The 19,719-nt window shown below is 31.7% G+C and overlaps 5 protein-coding genes and 1 pseudogene across 6 annotated transcripts, besides 12 other annotated features; all 6 read left to right on the top strand.

Annotated features, from left to right (window-relative positions):
* Positions 1 to 1,118: 1,118 nt before the first annotated feature.
* Positions 1,119 to 1,155: a mobile genetic element.
* Positions 1,119 to 1,155: a terminal%2Cinverted (terminal inverted repeat of Banshee-A3 transposon ID:TVAGG3_0117870).
* Positions 1,156 to 1,242: 87 nt separating this feature from the next.
* Positions 1,243 to 1,287: a mobile genetic element.
* Positions 1,243 to 1,287: a terminal%2Cinverted (terminal inverted repeat of LTR141 transposon ID:TVAGG3_0117860).
* A 960-nt stretch (positions 1,288 to 2,247) lies between these two features.
* Positions 2,248 to 3,157: a mobile genetic element.
* A 16-nt stretch (positions 3,158 to 3,173) lies between these two features.
* Positions 3,174 to 3,218: a mobile genetic element.
* Positions 3,174 to 3,218: a terminal%2Cinverted (terminal inverted repeat of LTR141 transposon ID:TVAGG3_0117840).
* A 2,483-nt stretch (positions 3,219 to 5,701) lies between these two features.
* Positions 5,702 to 5,853: a mobile genetic element.
* Positions 5,854 to 6,591: 738 nt separating this feature from the next.
* Positions 6,592 to 6,628: a mobile genetic element.
* Positions 6,592 to 6,628: a terminal%2Cinverted (terminal inverted repeat of Banshee-A3 transposon ID:TVAGG3_0117820).
* A 4,433-nt stretch (positions 6,629 to 11,061) lies between these two features.
* Positions 11,062 to 11,142: a terminal%2Cinverted (terminal inverted repeat of Maverick-3 transposon ID:TVAGG3_0117620).
* Positions 11,062 to 19,719: part of a mobile genetic element that runs on past the window's edge.
* TVAGG3_0117810 (protein of unknown function, DUF4106 family) lies at positions 11,319 to 11,705 on the top strand (the record flags this gene model as incomplete). The annotated part of the gene is made up of 1 exon (XM_051223418.1): positions 11,319 to 11,705. A coding segment is annotated over one exon (387 nt), but the record flags the coding sequence as incomplete, so codon positions are not given.
* TVAGG3_0117800 (protein of unknown function, DUF4106 family) lies at positions 11,802 to 13,167 on the top strand (the record flags this gene model as incomplete). Its single annotated transcript, XM_051223417.1, has 1 exon — positions 11,802 to 13,167. A coding segment is annotated over one exon (1,366 nt), but the record flags the coding sequence as incomplete, so codon positions are not given.
* TVAGG3_0117790 (protein of unknown function, DUF4106 family) lies at positions 15,733 to 16,284 on the top strand (the record flags this gene model as incomplete). The annotated part of the gene is made up of 1 exon (XM_051223416.1): positions 15,733 to 16,284. The coding sequence occupies one exon, from the start codon at positions 15,733 to 15,735 to the stop codon at positions 16,282 to 16,284; it is 552 nt and encodes a 183-aa protein (XP_051108402.1).
* TVAGG3_0117780 lies at positions 16,660 to 17,193 on the top strand (annotated as a pseudogene). Its single transcript has one exon. A coding segment is annotated over exon 1 (534 nt).
* On the top strand, positions 17,849 to 18,241 carry TVAGG3_0117770 (uncharacterized protein; the record flags this gene model as incomplete). Its single annotated transcript, XM_051223415.1, has 1 exon — positions 17,849 to 18,241. One exon carries the CDS (start codon positions 17,849 to 17,851, stop codon positions 18,239 to 18,241), a length of 393 nt encoding a protein of 130 aa, XP_051108401.1.
* TVAGG3_0117760 (uncharacterized protein) lies at positions 18,409 to 19,047 on the top strand (the record flags this gene model as incomplete). The annotated part of the gene is made up of 1 exon (XM_051223414.1): positions 18,409 to 19,047. A coding segment is annotated over one exon (639 nt), but the record flags the coding sequence as incomplete, so codon positions are not given.

The raw sequence follows: 19,719 nt of genomic DNA, 5'->3' as shown, positions 1-19,719 counted from the left end.
AATTAAAGTAAATGTATATTTTGTAAAGATTCTTTTTAATAAAAAAATAAAATTTTGAAGAAGAACACAAAATCTTCTGAAAAATAATATCAAATAAACTCATATTATTTTCTAATATATAACTATTTTATATAAAAATCAAATTCAATGATCTTAAAAGCGAAGGATAAACCTCAAAATTTACGAATATAATGAGTGGGAATATAATGCTTATCTATCATAAAACCATATGAAATATTAATTTTTGCTTTACGCCTAATTTTTGACGACAATTAGCAAAAAATGTTAAATGTTAACACTCAGTCCATTTGAATATGAAAAATAAAATTGACTTTGATTAAATGTTTTTATTTATCATGCAATTCTTCTTGCGACCAAAGATTTGAATAAAAGTTCAAAAAATAAGATAGCTTAAAAAATAATATACGGTAGTGTTTACTAATAGATGAATAGTATATAAATTCTATTAAAATGGATTTGATCCAAAAAATATAAAACCAAAAATAATTGTTATAATTTAAATGAAGAAGTAATTTAAAACGATTTATTTATGATCAAATTTTATATATTTTTGGATCAAATCCATTTTAATAGAATTTATATACTATTCATCTATTAGTAAACACTACCGTATATTATTTTTTAAGCTATCTTATTTTTTGAACTTTTATTCAAATCTTTGGTCGCAAGAAGAATTGCATGATAAATAAAAACATTTAATCAAAGTCAATTTTATTTTCATATTCAAATGGACTGAGTGTTAACATTTAACATTTTTTGCTAATTGTCGTCAAAAATTAGGCGTAAAGCAAAAATTAATATTTCATATGGTTTTATGATAGATAAGCATTATATTCCCACTCATTATATTCGTAAATTTTGAGGTTTATCCTTCGCTTTTAAGATCATTGAATTTGATTTTTATATAAAATAGTTATATATTAGAAAATAATATGAGTTTATTTGATATTATTTTTCAGAAGATTTCATTCTATATGCCTATGAAAAGTACTCTCAAAACTAACTTTTCCTAATTATAATTAAATCTAGAATATTGTATTATGCTTAGTATTACTTCATTTTTCTCATTCAATTTAGAATTTACAAATGTCAAAAAATTGAGAGCTGTCACTTTTGATGAATTTCTGTTTATTACAATTTAAAGTTCTTAAACTCTCAGCATCAGAATATCCTTACATAGCTTAGCTATATATCGTATTACTTTATGAATAAAAAAATTATTTAAATTATAATAAAATGTTTATTCGTATTTTTACTTAATTTTTAGTTACGAGGCTGTATTGTTGCATGCTAAGATCAGTCATAATGTAAACCTCTCAATTTTATTGTCGTGGGAAGTATCTCAATTCCTTCAAAAAAATTGAAAAACTATTTAATTTTAAAAATATAATACTTTTAATTAGTTAATTAATTGGAGATATTTTTAAAAAATCACTTTTGATAATACTTTTGAGAACTTTAATTAAAAAAATATATTCAAAAATATCCAGGATATCAAGAGGGAATTGTTCCTTATGAGGTTATAGTTATGATGTATACCTCATAAGGAACAATTCCCTCCTTAAAATGAGAAAACTTGTTCGAAATTGTTTATCATTTCGAACAAGTTTTCTCGTTTTTAATAAGAAACTAAAGGCTATGAGGCACTGGTTATATATTAGTGCCTCACAGCCTTTAGTTTCTAATAGATAGCTGGGAAATTTTCTCCAAATGATAAGTTATTCAGAGAAAGTTTCCCAGCTATCAAGAGGGAATTGTTCCTTATGAGGTATATAGTTATAATGTATACCTCATAAGGAACAATTCCCTCCTTGAAATCGTAGGCATTTTTATACTTATTACTCCACCATTCAAAATCATATTGATCTGAAAAGTTATTTTTATTAAAAATTTAGAATTTTAATAAATATAGAGTTTGAATTTCATACAATACCTATATATTTTCAATAATGGAATTTGAAAACCATTCTCAAAAGTTCTCAGAAAACCTTTTTCATTAATTTTAAGAAATCTGAGTATTAAATTAAGTGATAAATTCGTTTGACACTACTTTAATTTTTAAATTCAAAAAATTATATGTGCTTCTTAAAATGACTCAAAAAATTTTATTATAAAATAATATATAATATTAAAAATCCCACAACATTTTTTACTTTACATAATCGTACTTCCTCGACGATTAATTTCCACTCAATTTCTATCGTTGACCGAACTTAGCATGCAACAGTATTTCGAACTCAGGATTTGGGTTTAAGTCCTTTGTCCATTTAGGACCCTGGTCCCAAATTGATTTTGGAGTAGGTTTTCCACCGAAAAGATCTTTAAGAGCTGTATGAACCCATACTGTGTTGTATTCTTCTATTGCGTGAGGTAAAAATTCTCTTATTTCGATAAAATCTGGGCGAGCCGAAAAGATTGTTTGCCAAAAACGTTCTATTTTACCATTTAATTGTGGTGTGTAAGGTTCTGTCCGATGGTGTTGAATGCCATTTACTTGAAGAACGTTTTTGAAGTCATTTCCTGTAAATTCGCATCCATTATCTGTCAAAAGTTCGTATGGAATAATTTTGATAGAGTCGATAGCATTTTGTAAAGCTTTTGAAGTTGATTTCATTGTTTTATCGGGAAGAATTTCGTAATAAATACCAAAACGAGATCTGTCATCGATAAAGGCAATTAAATGATAAGTATGCTTGGTACCATTTGTCTCTTCTTTGAAGCTTTTTAAATCAGTATGCCATTGCTGGTTTACGTATTGGGAAACATACTGATTTGGATGTTCATCAATTTTTTCTGGATCTCGCCGAAATTTGAAAAGATTCTCTTTTTCGTATAATTTAAGCATATCGTGAAATGAAACTGTGTCATCATGTATGTAACTCTCTAAAACTTTTTTATAACCTAGATTGTACTTAGCTTTTATTTCGTGAATGGTTGGTAACAAATCTGTTCTAAGAGGAGTTTCTGGCTTCCGAGCTTTTTTGGATTTAAACCAAGTTGAATGTAATAATTTTTTTCTACCTATGTGCAAATCTTTTGCAACTTGGTCTGCTGTCTTTTTGCCAATAGAATATTCAAGATATGCCGTAATATAAATCTGATTTTCATTTGGCAGATCCACTTCTTGTCTTTCCATTTTTTGAATCAATTTATACAAATAAACTTATAAAACACAAAATTATTATTTTATAATATAATTCTTAGATAATACATCCGATATGTAAAGTGTCAAAAATGAATTGAACCGAATTTTCATGCATTACACCTCATTTCGGTACGGAACCCCACTGTCATCATTTCTTTCGATTTCCTCACCAATAATATTGGATTTTCCAAAAAAATTGACATGATGATATTCATGGTCAATACGATACCACCAGCCAAGGTCCAATTTTTTCAATGTGCTTTTGATTATAAAAGTTTAAATCAAAGACTCAATGGAATTTCAAAACTTGCATTGCTTTGTAAAGTAAATTGCGTAGAAAAGAGCCATTATGTCTTTAATGTTACTCTCAACAATTTCACAAATATCGTGGTAATTGATAATTCGAATCCAGCAAATATTCAATGTGATTGTAATTGTTACAAGATGAAAACCCTGCAATATAATTATTATGCTTTTATAAGCTTGTAATAAAAGATTGTTCCAATATAAAAATTATTGACACTTTTGTAGTCATATAAATGTATCTCTGATACAAATAATTAAACAAATATTTGTATTCTATTGGAAAGATCCTTACGAAAACCCGCGGACTCCCACCAAAAACTTTTGTCACTTCAATAAAAGAGCATACCAAAAATCCACGCGGACGCCCACCTAAATCACCTAAATAGAACACAAATCATAACAAATTTGTAATTTGAAAGCAAATATGATGCCGAATTATTTAAATCTTTATTTTGAAAATAACCTAATATCATATATTTCAATTTAATTTATGCGATATCTCTGTATCTTTATATATTTTTAACATACAAATAGCATAAATATTGAATATTACTATTATTATTGATATAAAAAATTCATTTTTAATAATTCGGGAAATTCTTTGTATTTGAAACTGTTTTTAGCCATATCAAGTGCAATGATAAAGTTTTTTTTATTATTGTATGATGAATTTTTGAAAGAAATCAAAGATGATTACCTCATCCAATATTTTACGATGACCTCTGAAGTGTCATATACACTAATGAACTCAGAAGGCTTCTCAAACGTTTGGTTTGTTGACGTAATATTTATTTGTTCAATAGGAAAAGGGGGATTCTATTCATCGGCACTGTCAGTCCAAATAAAAAATTCATTCCCCTTTTTATGGATGGGCAAACTCTGAATATAGTATACCTTATTACCGGATGCTCACAGAAATGCTTTGTCAAATTTTATCGGATGAAGGAAGTGCGATCATTTCTGCTATCTATTCAGTCGGTTTAATTCACAAATAGTAACCTTGTCTTTTTCATATTATTATGTCGAATTATTTTACAAAGGTCCGAAGTTTTACTTCCATAGTTTTTAAAGCTGCCTCTGATAACGAATTCAAACGCTGTCTTACTTTTCTTGAATCATCAATCTGTAACGTCTTTCTAAATTATGCTCACAAAAAATCAACGATTACATAATTTAATTAAGGAATCTAAATCCTTTTCATTACGAAAATTACACTGACGGTTACAAAGCCTTATCAATTATCGATTCTTGCTATTCCAAAATTAAAATCTTTTCGACCAAGGAGCCATTCGGCTATTTAATGAACATTTATGATGATGCTATCAAAAGATCTACGATTTACTCTCAGGCTCTATAGATTTAAAAAATCTAATAAAAGATGAGGAAACAAAAATCCAAAATTCACACTTAATTATAGCCGTCGTTGAGAGGGGACAAAATTTATACCTATTTAAAACCTCCATACCGGTCAGAAACGCCCCTTCCAGGACCAGAAAGACTACAAGGAGGCTCTGACCCTCAGAATGGATACCCTTCTAGTAGAAAACATTTTTTAATCTCATTATATTCATCTTGTCCTTAACAATATTACATTGATCACAATGAATCCATATCATTCAACCTTCAAAGAACCATACACACGTCATATAACACTTAAAACACAATTTTCCTTAATTACAATGTGATTCTTTTTCTATCTACTATATCCACCGGTTTAAATATGGCTAATATAGGCTTGTTCGAAAAGGAGAATTTAGGGAAAAAGAATTGAGAAAAAATGGAAAATTTAAATCTTATTAAAAATGTAAATATTTAAGAATTTTAAATGATTGATGGAAATTGTTATTTTTGTGAAGAAGATATATTAAATTTTTGAAAGAAATGAAGAGTGCGAGAAATTATTACATGCAAAATTGCGTGCAATATTAGCAATTTCACCAAATTTTAAGCCATTTTAGCTGAGAACTATGGTCTACGAGGTATATAGAATGAGGTTTTGTGAGCACTTTTCAGAGGTGTATCAATTATAAGTATAGAAATATTTATCAGTTAATATGATTTATTAGACTACCATAAATATAATTTTGAATTTAAAAATTTTTGAGTTTTGAATAGTTTTTCAAAAGTCATTTTTTAAATTGAAAGTAATGTATGCATGGATTTTATAAATAGTATAATTTGTGTTCGAAAAAAAAATAAAAAGTATATAATAGGATAAAAAAAGAAAGCTCAGAGAGGGAATTTGAGGGTGAGAGCTATATAGATAGATTATATATATCTCACCCTTCAATTGCCTCAAGAAAGTTCAAAAACTTGAATGCAATCAGTTCTGACGGCACCCAAGTTTTTGAACTTTATATAAGGAATTGTTGGCTATGTTGCATAGTACTACAATTATTTTTCTAATTCCTTTCATATTATTGCCTAACCAATTCGCCTCACATGAATTGATGTGAAGTGAATCTTTTTTTGTGCAATGTAAGTGTTTACACTTTTTGACAAATTTGACTGTAAAAGCCTTAAAGCCAGTCATTAGGTTCCATGTGCTGAAAATTAAGAATCGCATTCATGTTCATCAAAAATAGTGTTTAAATGCAAAATTGTCTTTGCTGTGGGGCGAGGTAATTGAAAGAAATTTTTGACACATCATTAGCAATGCTGACAAATTCTATATAAGCGTAAAAGTTGTTGAACATCAGATTCAGATATTCTTCAATGAGCAGTTGCTTATAATGAGACATTTTAAATATGAAAAACAAAACGCCCCAGAAAGTATATTGGTCATTACGGATATAAGCTAATTGATTAGCCGAAATAATTAGGAAAATATTTGTGTATTGAACATTAAGCCAACGGGACAAAATTGTGAGATTCGAATCAATTCCATGAGCATTTTCTGCATAATCCTTGAACTTAATAATTTTGAGAATGGAAATCGCAATTGAAACAATCTGTAAACGGTGATCACGAGTATTGTTATATTCAAAAATTCGTCAAAAGTGTTGCATAGTAAGATCTGTCAACGATTATTTGGCTCTCAATTTTTATCGTCGAGGAAGTAAAAAGTGCCACTTTATTTTAAAGGTACTAAGTTATATGTAATTATTCTAAATATATTGTAATAAACAGAAATTCATCAAAAGTGACAGCTCTCAATTTTTTGACATTTGTAAATTCTAAATTGAATGAGAAAAATGAAATAATACTAAGCATAATACAATATTCTAGATTTAATTATAATTAGGAAAAGTTAGTTTTGAGAGTACTTTTCATAGGCATATAGAATGAAATCTTCTGAAAAATAATATCACATAAACTTATATTATTTTCTAATATATAACTATTTTATATAAAAATCAAATTCAATGATCTTAAAAGCGAAGGATAAACCTCAAAATGTAAAGAAAAAGTAAAAAAGGTGGCCCAAAAACGGAGATCTTTTTTTTGGGGAACTGAGGGAAACTGAGGGAAACTGAGCACTTTTTCTCTGTGAATATTAGATTTTTTATTAATATGTTTAAACAAATATTATCTATTACTATATTTTAGATTATTGTTTAAATAAAATTTAAATTATAATAAATATTCGCAGAGTTTTGATGAAAAAATTGTGTCACTTTTGCAAAAATTGAGAGCCCTTTTGGGCAACTGAGAGACGATTATTTACTCTATTTTTTCTTGATATTTAAATTCTAATTTGATATTAGTATATAATAGCACTTATAACTATATATTTAATATTAGATTTTAGAATAACTCTAATATTTGAGTAGATAAGAAATGAAACAAGCTCGATTTCGAATTCCCAAGATAAAGAATATCATAGCAAAAAAATTTGATTGAAATCATGATTGATAATTATGTTTAAACAGAAATCTACGATAAATGCTAATTATTCAAAATATAAGATTTTGAAATTTTTTAAGATATTAAGAAACAAACATTATTATGATGTGGGGATGAAATAAAACTTGTAATTTTTATGTGAATGTTGATTGAGTTGCAAATAGATATAAAGTTATTATCAGTTGGCCTCAGTTTCCCGAAAATTTTAGGAAAAAGAGCGATAGTTCCCTCAGTTTCCCGACGATTATTTTAACTATGATTTCCTTAGTTTCCCGAAATGACGATAGTTGTAAACTTCACTCAGTTTCCTCAGTTGCCCGACGATTATTTTAACTATGATTTCCTTAGTTTCCCGAAATGACGATAGTTATCAATACATTTTTATTTTCTTAATTTTTTTCTTAATCCTATTGCTCCTCTATTATTTCAATATATATAATCTACTTTCCTAAATCATAAAATTTTGATATTAATTAACTTATTGGATTTCATAAATTCTTATTCTTGTTAAATTATGCAATAAATTAAACAGATTTCTATGAAATTCTTTTAATAAATATAAGTGTTTATAAATATTGATTTGAAACGTCGATATATACTCTTGACAATTCTAGTTTGTTAGCAAAAATTTTAAAATCCATTAATTTTTTTACTTTTTCTTTACAGAGAAATTTTTTCTTTTGAAAAATCACTATCAATAGTGATGCGAAAAATTCCCAAACATATGGGGTTTCTCATATCCCGTCCCCTATCGTTTCCCCAATTCAATTTTTTTTGGAATTTTATTTTTTTTCCCGCCCATTTGAATTAAAAATGGGCGATTTTCGTTAATGTGATTGAAATATCATAAAATTAATACGTATTTTAGCTAATAATTCTATTTTTATACAATATTCTCTCATTAAATCAACATTTTTTTCTAATTTTAATTTTTAATTTTTAATTTCTTCATAATTTTAGCGATTTATGCTCATTATTAGCAAATAAATAATATATATAATATACTTATTTCATTTTATTCAGATAGGTCTTTGGGATTGGGATACCTTGTCCAAATTCAGAGGAAGTTTGAGAGGTTGGGATGGGGTAGCCCATATTCAATTATCCCAAGTGTACTCCACGAATTTAAAATTATATTATATTATTGATGACATATCTAAATTTATAGATAAAAATTTCAATGCGTACACAATTTTTTTTGAGAAAATTCTTTTTTTTTACTTATTTTCATTCATAAAAGCTCACGTGAACTTAATTAACAACTGAGACATTTCCTATGAAATCATTTAATGCCGTCAAAATAGACATGTCTAAGCTGTTTTGAGTGACTTTCGCTCGATGTCTGATGCAATATCAGACATCGAGCGAAAGTCTCTCAGATTGGCTACACATCCATACGATCAATACTATAGCTACGAATTACAAGCCTGTTTGGGCAATTTTTGGCCGAGTTCTGATTTTTCATTAGATCTCGAGCGAAAGTCTCTCAAATTGGCTGCCTGTTCATAAGAGTGAAACTCTAGCTACGAATTAGAAGCTTGCTTGAGAGACTCTCGCTCGCGTTGGGATCTGCATCAGAACTCGAGCGAAAGCCTCTCAAAGTGGTAAGACCTGCTCATTGTTGAGCAGGAGCTGCGTAATGTGTTCGAGCAGAGTGAGGCTCTTCTAAGATCTTCCTTGTGATTGGAAGAAATTAGAAGAGTCTCACTCTACTATTTTGTAATTGTATGCCCCGGCCTTTGAGTGACCAGGGCTGCGTAATGTGTTCGAGTAGAGTGAGGCTCTTCTAAGATCTTCCTTGTGATTGGAAGAAATTAGAAGAGTCTCACTCTACTATTTTGTAATTGTATGCCCTGGCCTTTGAGTGACCAGGGCTGCGTAATGTGTTCGAGTAGAGTGAGGCTCTTCTAAGATCTTCCTTGTGATTGGAAGAAATTAGAAGAGTCTCACTCTACTATTTTGTAATTGTATGCCCCGGCCTTTGAGTGACCAGGGCTGCGTAATGTGTTCGAGTAGAGTGAGGCTCTTCTAAGATCTTCCTTGTGATTGGAAGAAATTAGAAGAGTCTCACTCTACTATTTTGTAATTGTATGCCCCGGCCTTTGAGTGACCAGGGCTGCGTAATGAATTCGAGTAGGATTGTACAATAGCTCGGCAAACGCCGAGCAAATTGATATAAACGTACATCCCACAAAAAATGGATTGTCAAAATTTATCCCAAATTTTACAAAACCGCAGCGGTTATGACATCCCAGGGCTAAAAAAATTCGGAAACTCGCATCTCTACTATCAATTTTAGATATTATGTATTTAAATAAAGATATCTAATTAAGTGATTGGTGATAATTCAAATTATAATAGTATAAAAGAATAACTTAGTCAAAAATTGTATAATTGAAATATTTAATAGAAATTGATAAATATAGAAGATAATGTATGAAGAATATTAAGATAATAAAGTAAATGAAAAAAGTCAGATGAAATAAAGTTTAAAATAATCATCGGGCAACTGAGGAAACTGAGTGAAGTTTACAACTATCGTCATTTCGGGAAACTAAGGAAATCATAGTTAAAATAATCGTCGGGCAACTGAGGAAACTGAGTGAAGTTTACAACTATCGTCATTTCGGGAAACTAAGGAAATCATAGTTAAAATAATCGTCGGGCAACTGAGGAAACTGAGTGAAGTTTACAACTATCGTCATTTCGGGAAACTAAGGAAATCATAGTTAAAATAATCGTCAGGCAACTGAGGAAACTGAACAATGTTTACAATAATCGTCGGGAAACTGAGGGAACTATCGCTCTTTTTCCTAAAATTTTCGGGAAACTGAGGGCAACTGAAAATAACACATTCAATACATCAAAATATACATTCAACCCTTTTCTATATGTTTTATATTATCTTTTTGTATTATTATATTTTCAAATTCATTCAAAAGCACAATATTTTTTCCAAATAATAAGATTCTTTTTCAAAAATTTCAATTTAGTTAAAAATTGTACACTATTCTTGTAAAGGGTACAGTATACATGGATATATTACAAATCTAGCTTCCAAATCCAAAATATTATCGTTAAATTATTTAAAACTAGATAAAAATTGCGTGATTTAACTATAAATGGATAATAATATCTGATAACAATAATAATTGATATCAAATGTTCAACTACTTTTAGTTAATAACTAACAGATATTGAGATATTGAGATTGATTGATCAAAAATAATCGTCTCTCAGTTGCCCAAAAGGGCTCTCAATTTTTGCAAAAGTGACACAATATTTTCATCAAAACTCTGCGAATATTTATTATAATTTAAATTTTATTTAAACAATAATCTAAAATATAGTAATAGATAATATTTGTTTAAACATATTAATAAAAAATCTAATATTCACAGAGAAAAAGTGCTCAGTTTCCCTCAGTTTCCCTCAGTTCCCCAAAAAAAGGTGGCCCAAAAAAATCTTTTTGTATAAAAGCAAGGCAGAAACTTAGTAACTAAGTTTCAATTTTCTCAAGCTTGCATTCTGGGCAATTACGTGCCCAGAATTCTAAAAGGCGCGTTGCGCCGATGCAGAAATCACAATTAATATAATAATTATTTTATGACATTTCATTAAAAATCGAATAGTCATTACATACTTCTGCATTATATCAATTTACCTAACTCCAAATCTAAAAAACTTAAATGTGATAGCATTGCAGTCTTGTTATTTCTGTAAGAAAAATTACCCTTTTCTATAAAAAAAAAAGGTAGTGGGGCTTCCAGGGGCTGCGCCCCTTCTAGCCCTGAAGATGTTTAGTATAAATGAAGTTTATATTCGGAGGGCTTCCAGGGGCTGCGCCCCTTCTAGCCCTAAGAATTTTGCCCAAGACCCAAGAGGAGGACCGAACCCCAGCCGACCAGCCGGTGACAACACTTTGACCGAGTAGTTTTTTGTGCTGAACAAAAAGTGTCATATAAACATCTGTCAAAAACCGTTTTTTACTTCACTTAAAATGCCACGTAAGCTACGTAAGAATATACGTAAGAGGAAGGGAGCATTGAAACATCCAATAGTAAAACTGACACCACAACAACAGTTGCAACAACAAATGATGAATGACCCCACTATGTTGCAACAAATGTCAAGCAACCCTATGCTTTTAAACCGAGTTATTGGTGCACAGAGTGGAGGTTTAAGAGCGGCACTTTTAGCGAAAATGGCAGGCTATGGTGGAGCTGCAGACGGAACAGCTTATAACCCTCAAAGTCAAATGAATTTGAGTTCACTCAAAAATCAAATAACAGATGTCAAAAAGTCAAACATAGACATACAGAAACAAATAAGTGAAAACGAAAAGAAACTAGAATATGACAGACACACAAAGAAACTCAATGAGTTAAACGTAGAGAAAAAGAAGAAAGAAGAACAACTGAAAGAACTAAGTACAGAGGAATATGCGAAAAAAGTGTCAGAAAAAGCAGCAGAAGTAGCAAAAATGGAACAAGATGTTATAAATTTGAAAAACCATACTACTCAATATAAAGTACTGAAAGATGAAGAAATAAAACAAAAAGCCCTGAAGACATATATGGATAGCGATGAGTATAAAAAAGAAGTTGAAGCAAATGTAAAGGCAGAAAAACTTTTACAGTTGCAAAACCAAACCGTACAGTATGAAAACTTAGCACAAGAAAGTAAAAATAACGACGCAGCCATGCAAAAGGCAATGAAAAGCGCAGAATATATAAAAGCTAATAATGACTGGTTAGATGCCCAAGCCAACGCTAAAGCAGCCCAACTTATAGGGTCAATAAGGACAAAAATACAAGCGGATGAAGACAGTTCAAATGAAGCTTTAATGAATGCTGACTTTAAGAATGCCTTCGAAGCTCTTCATAGTAAGGTGAAACTAGTGAACGACTTCTCATCTGGAAAGAAACTGAAGTCTGAAGGTTTCGACAAAGAGTTAAGAGAAGTAGCACAAAATATGACGAAAATAACAGATGCAGCAACGAGACAGGCAGTTCAAAGTGCCTATGACGCCGTTAGAGCAACTGTTGTGGAAAGTCAAGAAAAAGAGTTACAACAGACCAAAACAGACCTAGTAAATGCTTTCTTAAAAACGAAAAGTCAGGTAGGACATTATGCTGCAGATGGAACATATGTGCCAGCTGGTGGAACTTATATACCAGCTGGTGGAACTTATATACTAGCTAGTGGAACTTATATACCACCAAACCCTCCAAGAGAAGCACCTGCACCAGGACTACCTAAAACATTTACATCGTCACATGGACACAGACACAGGCATGCACCAAAACCAACACAACAACCAACAGTTCAAAATCCAGCACCACAACAACAACCAAAACCAACAGTTCAAAATCGAGCACCACAACAACAACCAAAACCAACAGTTCAAAATCCAGCACAGCAACCAACAGTTCAAAACCCAGCACCACAACCAAAACCAGCACAACAACCACCTCCACAACCAGCACAACAACCAACAGTTCAAAACCCTGCACAACAACAACCACAAACAGAGCAAGGACATAAAAGAAGTAGAGAACAAGGAAACCAAGAATTCTTAAAAATGCTTAAGAAAGATTATGGTTACCCAGATACTCTTGACTTTAGTGACAGATATAAAGAAGCTATTAGAAAGTTCAAGGAAGGAAATACTGACCCGAACCTATTTAGCTTTATGGTTCAGCACCAAATGGGATATAATTTCAAACCTGGAAAATACAAACTCGCTAAGGGATATGATTTAATAGCATATCATCCAACTGACATGAATGAATTTACTCCGAGATATTTGATGTCAGAGCTAAATGATAATTCAACTCTCTTCATGAAACGCGTAAAAAATAGAGACGGAACGAAAGAAGAAAGGTTTATGAGTCCGGATGACTTAGATAGGGAACTTGTTGAAAACGGTCTCGGAATATATGAAATGCCAGCAGATGAGGTACAAGAAACTCCACAGGAAGAAGTTCAGATACAACCAGACATGGAAGAAATAGTTCAGCAACAACAGCTAGAAGAGCCTGAAGGAAACGAACAAGTCCCTCCTTTGGAAACTAACTTCACAGAACTAGATGAAGATTTGGAACAGCCGAAAAATCTTGACCCTCAACAAGTGTATGCGGAGAATATGGAATCTTTCCAAGAGTCTAAGAAAAATTCGGCTGACATAGTAGAAGAATATCGAAAAATGTTCGCCGACATACAAAAGACTCCAACATCAGATGAAAATATCCAGCATAGAATGGAAGTACTGAAAGATAATGTACACAAATACAACAATCCTTTTTACTTACGAGCATATAACGTTCAATCTTTGGATGAACTCGGTGAAAATAAAAGGTTAAATTTCAACAAAACATATAGAAATGAAACATTGTTTAAAGTTCATTCAGAACCTAACCAATATGGAAACAAACCTACTTTTGTTTCTGCAGACTATGGAACTACAATGAGATGGGGTCATAAAGCTAATCCGGATAGGTGGTTCATAAACTTACAACCACAATTCCAAGAAGTTGTAGACGCAATGGAAGTGAATGGTGAACCAGATATAGCTGGTATTTTCAGCGCGGCTTTAATGCCATTGAAAGATATGAAAGATGCAGATATTTTGGACCAGTATGAAATGAACATGGCTGATGGAAATATAACACCTGACGTTCTAGAACATTTATCTCAAAGAACTACACAGAACCATAGAGATGGTATATTTGGTGAAGAGTTTAGAAAGAGAGTTAGGGATAGAGAAGGAAGAGAACCTATTGTACATGACCTTGCAAACGAAAGTTTGCAAAATGTCATAAAAACTTACTTTGCAGACAATGAACCGAGAAGGGATGAATATTTAAGAAAACTCAAATGGACAGTACCAAATGAAATGTTAGTATTGAAAAACATGTTCCTTGACAAAAAACCAACTACAGAAATAAATGACGCAAGACTGAAACAGTGGGTAAAAGCTTTCCCATTCACAAAAGATATTATTGGTAACATGGAAAGAAAACCAGAATGGCTACAAAAACATATATTTGGAAACGAGCATATTCCATATGGACAAGCTCTGTTTGAAGAGCTTGAACCGGAAACTCAGGAAAGAGTCATGCAAACAATACGCGAAGACTCAAATACAAACTATGACAAAATCTTTCTAGGATATAGGTTACCTGAGATGGGCGACCAGAGCCCAAAGGCAAAAAGGACATGGGAAATTTACAACATACTAGGTGAACATGAGGCAAAGATGCAACAAAACTCAGTCAGGAAGAAAGTAAAGCTTGGTACGAGTGGGTTCTATTATGATATATAAATCCAACTATTCTATATTTTTCCCATATGAAATGTACGCCGCTCAGAATATAACGCCAACAGTTTTGGATGCCATGAACGGAAATGTTTCCGAATGGTATAACGAATGCGACAATGCCATTAGAAGGTCAGAAATAGTTCCTGGAACTTACGAATATACAACTGCTGTTTCTTATGGAAACGTAGGTGAGTTTGGAGAAGGTTCTTCAACAACAGTAGATATTGCTTGCGACAGGTTTCATATTATTTCTATTGACAACTCATTCTTATACGTGGAACAAGACATTGAAATAAAACCTTCTGCCAAGTTGTCTGACAAGAAAGGTTGCAATGGAATTTTTCTATGTCGGATACCAATATGCTCCAGAAGTTTTCATGGGATATAAGATATATTCTAACTCTGACTTAGTTCAAACAGTAACATGGGCAAACTATGAATGGTTCGCTTTGAGAAACTCAGTACAACCACAAGCGAGAGAACAAACAGACCAGTATGCAACTATTGAGAAAATAAGAAGACTTGACCCTAACGTTCCAGGAGTTTATGTTAACCTTTCTGGTTCAGATGGAACTGCTGCCACTAAAGTAAAACTGAAACTTAGAGTTCCTTTGTCATCTTTCCTCATCTTCAGGTTTTTAAGATACTTGCCAAACTGGGCAGGAAAAATTTCTATCGAACTTACTCCAAGCAAAAATAACTTAGTCATTGCACCAACACAAGACCCATTCACTCTTACAGACGTAACGGGAACAAATAAAACGTCATTCGCCGACTTTTGCAAAGACAAAGTTGACTTAGACTTTGGTTTTCAAACCTCAACACTGAAGTAAACTATTATTTCAATGCTGCTGGAACTGCTTGGGACCCAGTTAAGTTCACATGCGAAAAATTTGAATGCAAGAGAATAGAAAGCAGACTTGCAGTCTATATGTTGGACCCAGATATTTCAAATGCTTTAGCTGCCAAATATATTGCAGTTCCACTTATGTTCCCTATACACCAAATATCTGTCAAAGACTTTGCAGGTGAAGTTGGAAACCAAAGTGCTGACCCAGGTGCAAGAACAGATATTGCTTTAACAACTGCAATGAAACATGCAGATACTCTGTTTGTACTGTTCAGACGAACTATAAATGACTATTCTTGTTTCTACAACCCTGGTATTAAATATCATATAAACATAGATGGCAAATATTATCCAAGAGAAGAATATTCTACAGTTGAGGATATGAGGTCATACAACTTGACATTAGATGCTATGAACTTTAACAACAACTTCACAACAACCATTAACCCTGAAATGCAAAGTTCTATTATGCCATATGTGAAAGTATGGACTCATACAGGAGGTCAAAAAACTCAATATACAAATGGAGACCGTTCAAACTTTTGGCTTGGCATTCCATTTGCTGACTCAGAAGACTTTATGGGTGGTATTTCAACTGTTGGTACAGTTCAAATACAATATACTGGTGACAGAGACGGTCCAGATGAATTGAAAGCAAAGAAGTTTACAAAACCAATAGCACTTTTCACGGAAGATGCTCTTTTGAAGATTCGTTCGATGAAACCTGCTGGGGCTCCTCAGATTGGCATAACGACAGCTTCCATCGAGCAGATTTTGGCAGCAGGTCAGTAAGTTGTTCTTGAACTGACTTCTCTCCGTCAAATATTGACAGTACGCCCAGTTTTGACATAATATTGTATTATAAACTTTCCTTTAGTAATATCGGTCAGTTTTGAAGTTATATTTTTGTCTGCTTCAAGAACTTTCACCATTTCAGTTATACCAACTTTTTTGCTTTATGAAAATATTTAGGTTCAGCAAAGACTGCTATTCTATAACATTTTCCATTGTTTGTGTAAAGAACTATTCTGTCAATGTATTTGTATTGTTTGTGAGTATAAACTTTGTTCTGCTTCAATTCGAAGAGATATCCGAATACGTCCATCTTTTTATTCTAAGTAAAATGTCTTTCCGAAAAATAGAAGCGTAAGTGTTTCAAAAGGTTTAATGCGGTGGCAGATGTGAAGTTAAATTCACCAACTCAAACAAACAGTCAAAGTGTTATTGTCAATGTCAAAAACAGAGATGTTGAAGTGGGGAAACCATACGAAGACGAAGATGGTATAACAATTGTTCCTGTAAAAGAACCAACATATCCTGAAGTTAACAGAGACTTAAGTTCTGTTGCAGATATTCGAAACGACTACCAACAACTGAAAGACAAACTTCAAACTCAGGAGAAGATTTGTCAAGCTTTAAGTATAATGTTAAACTTGGTCGAACACAACCCTGTAAAAGTGAACTCATATGTCATTGCACCTCATGAAGTTTTGAAAGAACTATTGAAACTTTTGACAGAGGCAGACGATATAAACATCAAAGAAATAGAAACCCGACATTAGTTGCTGTGGTGTTTCATATAATGCCATTGACAAGATATACGTTATGAAAGGAGGTGAAACGTTGAACTTAAAATATAGTTTCCCAGACGTTATAAAAATATTTGACGACCACAACATTTCATTAAAATTTATTTGCTAAGTAAAAATGTCAAAACTTCTTGAAAGATGTTTGAAGAAAAATAATATAGACTTTATTTCATGTAAAGGACTTTACACACTTTTGAACGATATGAAAGACCCTGTTTTGTTTGTTCGTGTAGACAAAGGAAAGTTCTATGTCTTTACAAAATATTTGAACTTCTTAGACAGAGAACTTCAAGAAACGCCATGTGAAAGTTTAGATGAAGTTCTTCTCCACTTTCAGAAAAACTTTTAAATATATATAAATGCAGAAGACATAATGGTTTTATACTATTACGACTAAAAACCCTGAGTCATATAATTCTATAACAACAAACTTACAAAGTCCTCAAGGACGATATTGTAAACTAACCTTAAAACACAATGACGACTAAAGCCTGTTTTGCTCTTTTGACACCAGAAGACTTTATTGTTGTGAATGGTAAAAAAATCCTCCTTTGAAGATACTTACTCAGATATACCACCAACAGGTTTTGTTGACTTATTTAATACTTTACGTACGAGTGTAACATGTGCTGCAACTAGAGCAGGTTTCATTATGTTTGGATGTCCGACTGAGTTTTACTATAAACGATATGAGCTATAATACAAAACTTATTTCTGGTTTTTACTACCAACAGTTTCCTATAACAGGAAAAGGTGTCATACAAGGAATGTCTATTCCATTGACATTAAGCACACCAATCTTATATATTGTTTCAAACTTAGGTTCAAAGTGTTATTCGAATGTCGACAGAAACTATTATGACCAAAAGATACTTATGCGTATAAACAATACTTTCTCTGCTGGTTTGCCTATTGTTCATTCGAATGCAGAATTTTCAACCTTAGTGAACTCAAACACTTTGGCAAGTATAACGTTGACATTAGTTGACGCAAACTTTGTTCCTGTAAAACTTTTATGTCCTATGTATTTGTCAATGACGGCAGAAAGTTTCGAATTGGAAGATGCAACTGGTGAAAGTATTGTATTACAAGAACAACTTCAACAACAAATAGCTCAAGAACAACAAATGCAACAAATGCAACAACAAAGTCAAGAATAAAAAATATTATTTTTTTTATTTTTATAAAAATGTACAGAATAGATGTTTCAGATTTTTATGACTTCCAAGCATTCAGAAATATGTGTCCATTTAGAGACTATAACAAAGCAGTCGAGAATTTGAAACGTTTAGTCATTTATGTTGACTCTGCCCCAGAATGTTATGTCATGAAAGAATGGGATGTTGTCTTTAACAAACCAAGAGCAACAATAGTTTCAGAACAAGAATGTAGACAGAAACTTAAGAAAATAAAAGTCGTACAAGTTGGCATGAAGATGTTAGATGCTTGGGATATCTTATTGTCAAAGTTAGAAGATTTTTCAGTTCGAGGTATAAAGTTCTATACACCTTCTCCAAACTTCTATTCTATCTTCACTGGATATAAATACGAACAAGTAGAATGGAAAGAAAATATTATAGAAGCTTGGTTAGACCATGTCAAAGAAATTATATGCAATGGAAACGAAAGAGTCTATGAGTATATCTTATGTTGGTTTGCAAACATCTTACAACATCCAAGTGCTAAAAATGAAACTGCTCTCATTATAATTGGAAAACAAGGAACTGGTAAGAACACATTCTTTACAGATATTTTGTGCAAACTGTTAGAGGGCTATTCGAACCCGAATATGACAAACTTAGAAAACATCTGCGGTAAATTTAACTCCTCAATAGAGAATATGAAACTTATAGTTTGCAATGAACTTCAAAGTATAGATACAACAAAAGTTTTGAACTCAGATGCTTTGAAGAGTCTTATAACAGACAAAGTTGGAGTTGTTGAAAGAAAATATAAAGACCAAAGAGTTTGTGAAAATGTTGCAAACTTCATTATGGTTTCAAACAATGTTGTTCCGATGAAGTTAGAAAGTTCTGACAGAAGATATGTAGTTGTCAGAACATCAGATTCTCATATGCAAGATACAGAATATTTTGACGACTTAGCAGAAACTTTGACATCTGACTTTTACAACCACTTGTTCTCATATTTCATGACATTAGATATTTCTAAGTTCAATCCAAGACAAATTCCACATACAGAAGAGAGACAAACATTGTTAGAAGCAAACAAGAGTGTATATGAACTGTTCATAGATGAAACTGACTTGTGTCATTAGATGAAAGGTCATTGTACGATTCGTATAAACAATATTGTCAAGAATATGGTTATATGGCAGCTTCTAAACGTACATTCTTGGCAAATGTCAAAAGTCTTTTAGATGTTCAGAATGGTGTATATACAAAGAAAATTTTTTCTGAGTAAATTTTAAAAAAAATTTTTTTTATCCGATAGAAAAGATGACGAAATATATTTCAGTAAAACAAGTACATGTCAGACTTAAAGAAGAACTAGACCCATTCACATATTTGAATGTTTACTTCTACCATTTTGAAAAGTCTTCATTCAGCAAAGTTTGGAACATCGAACCAGTTAAGTTTGCTATTGTGACTAAAAATGGTGCGAAATTTGAAGACTT

The sequence above is a fragment of the Trichomonas vaginalis genome, chromosome IV, assembly GCF_026262505.1.
Source record: "Trichomonas vaginalis G3 chromosome IV, whole genome shotgun sequence".
Lineage (NCBI taxonomy): Eukaryota > Parabasalia > Trichomonadida > Trichomonadidae > Trichomonas > Trichomonas vaginalis.
The sequence above is the reverse complement of the archived record's forward strand: the minus strand, read 5'-3'. Positions and strand labels throughout refer to the sequence as shown.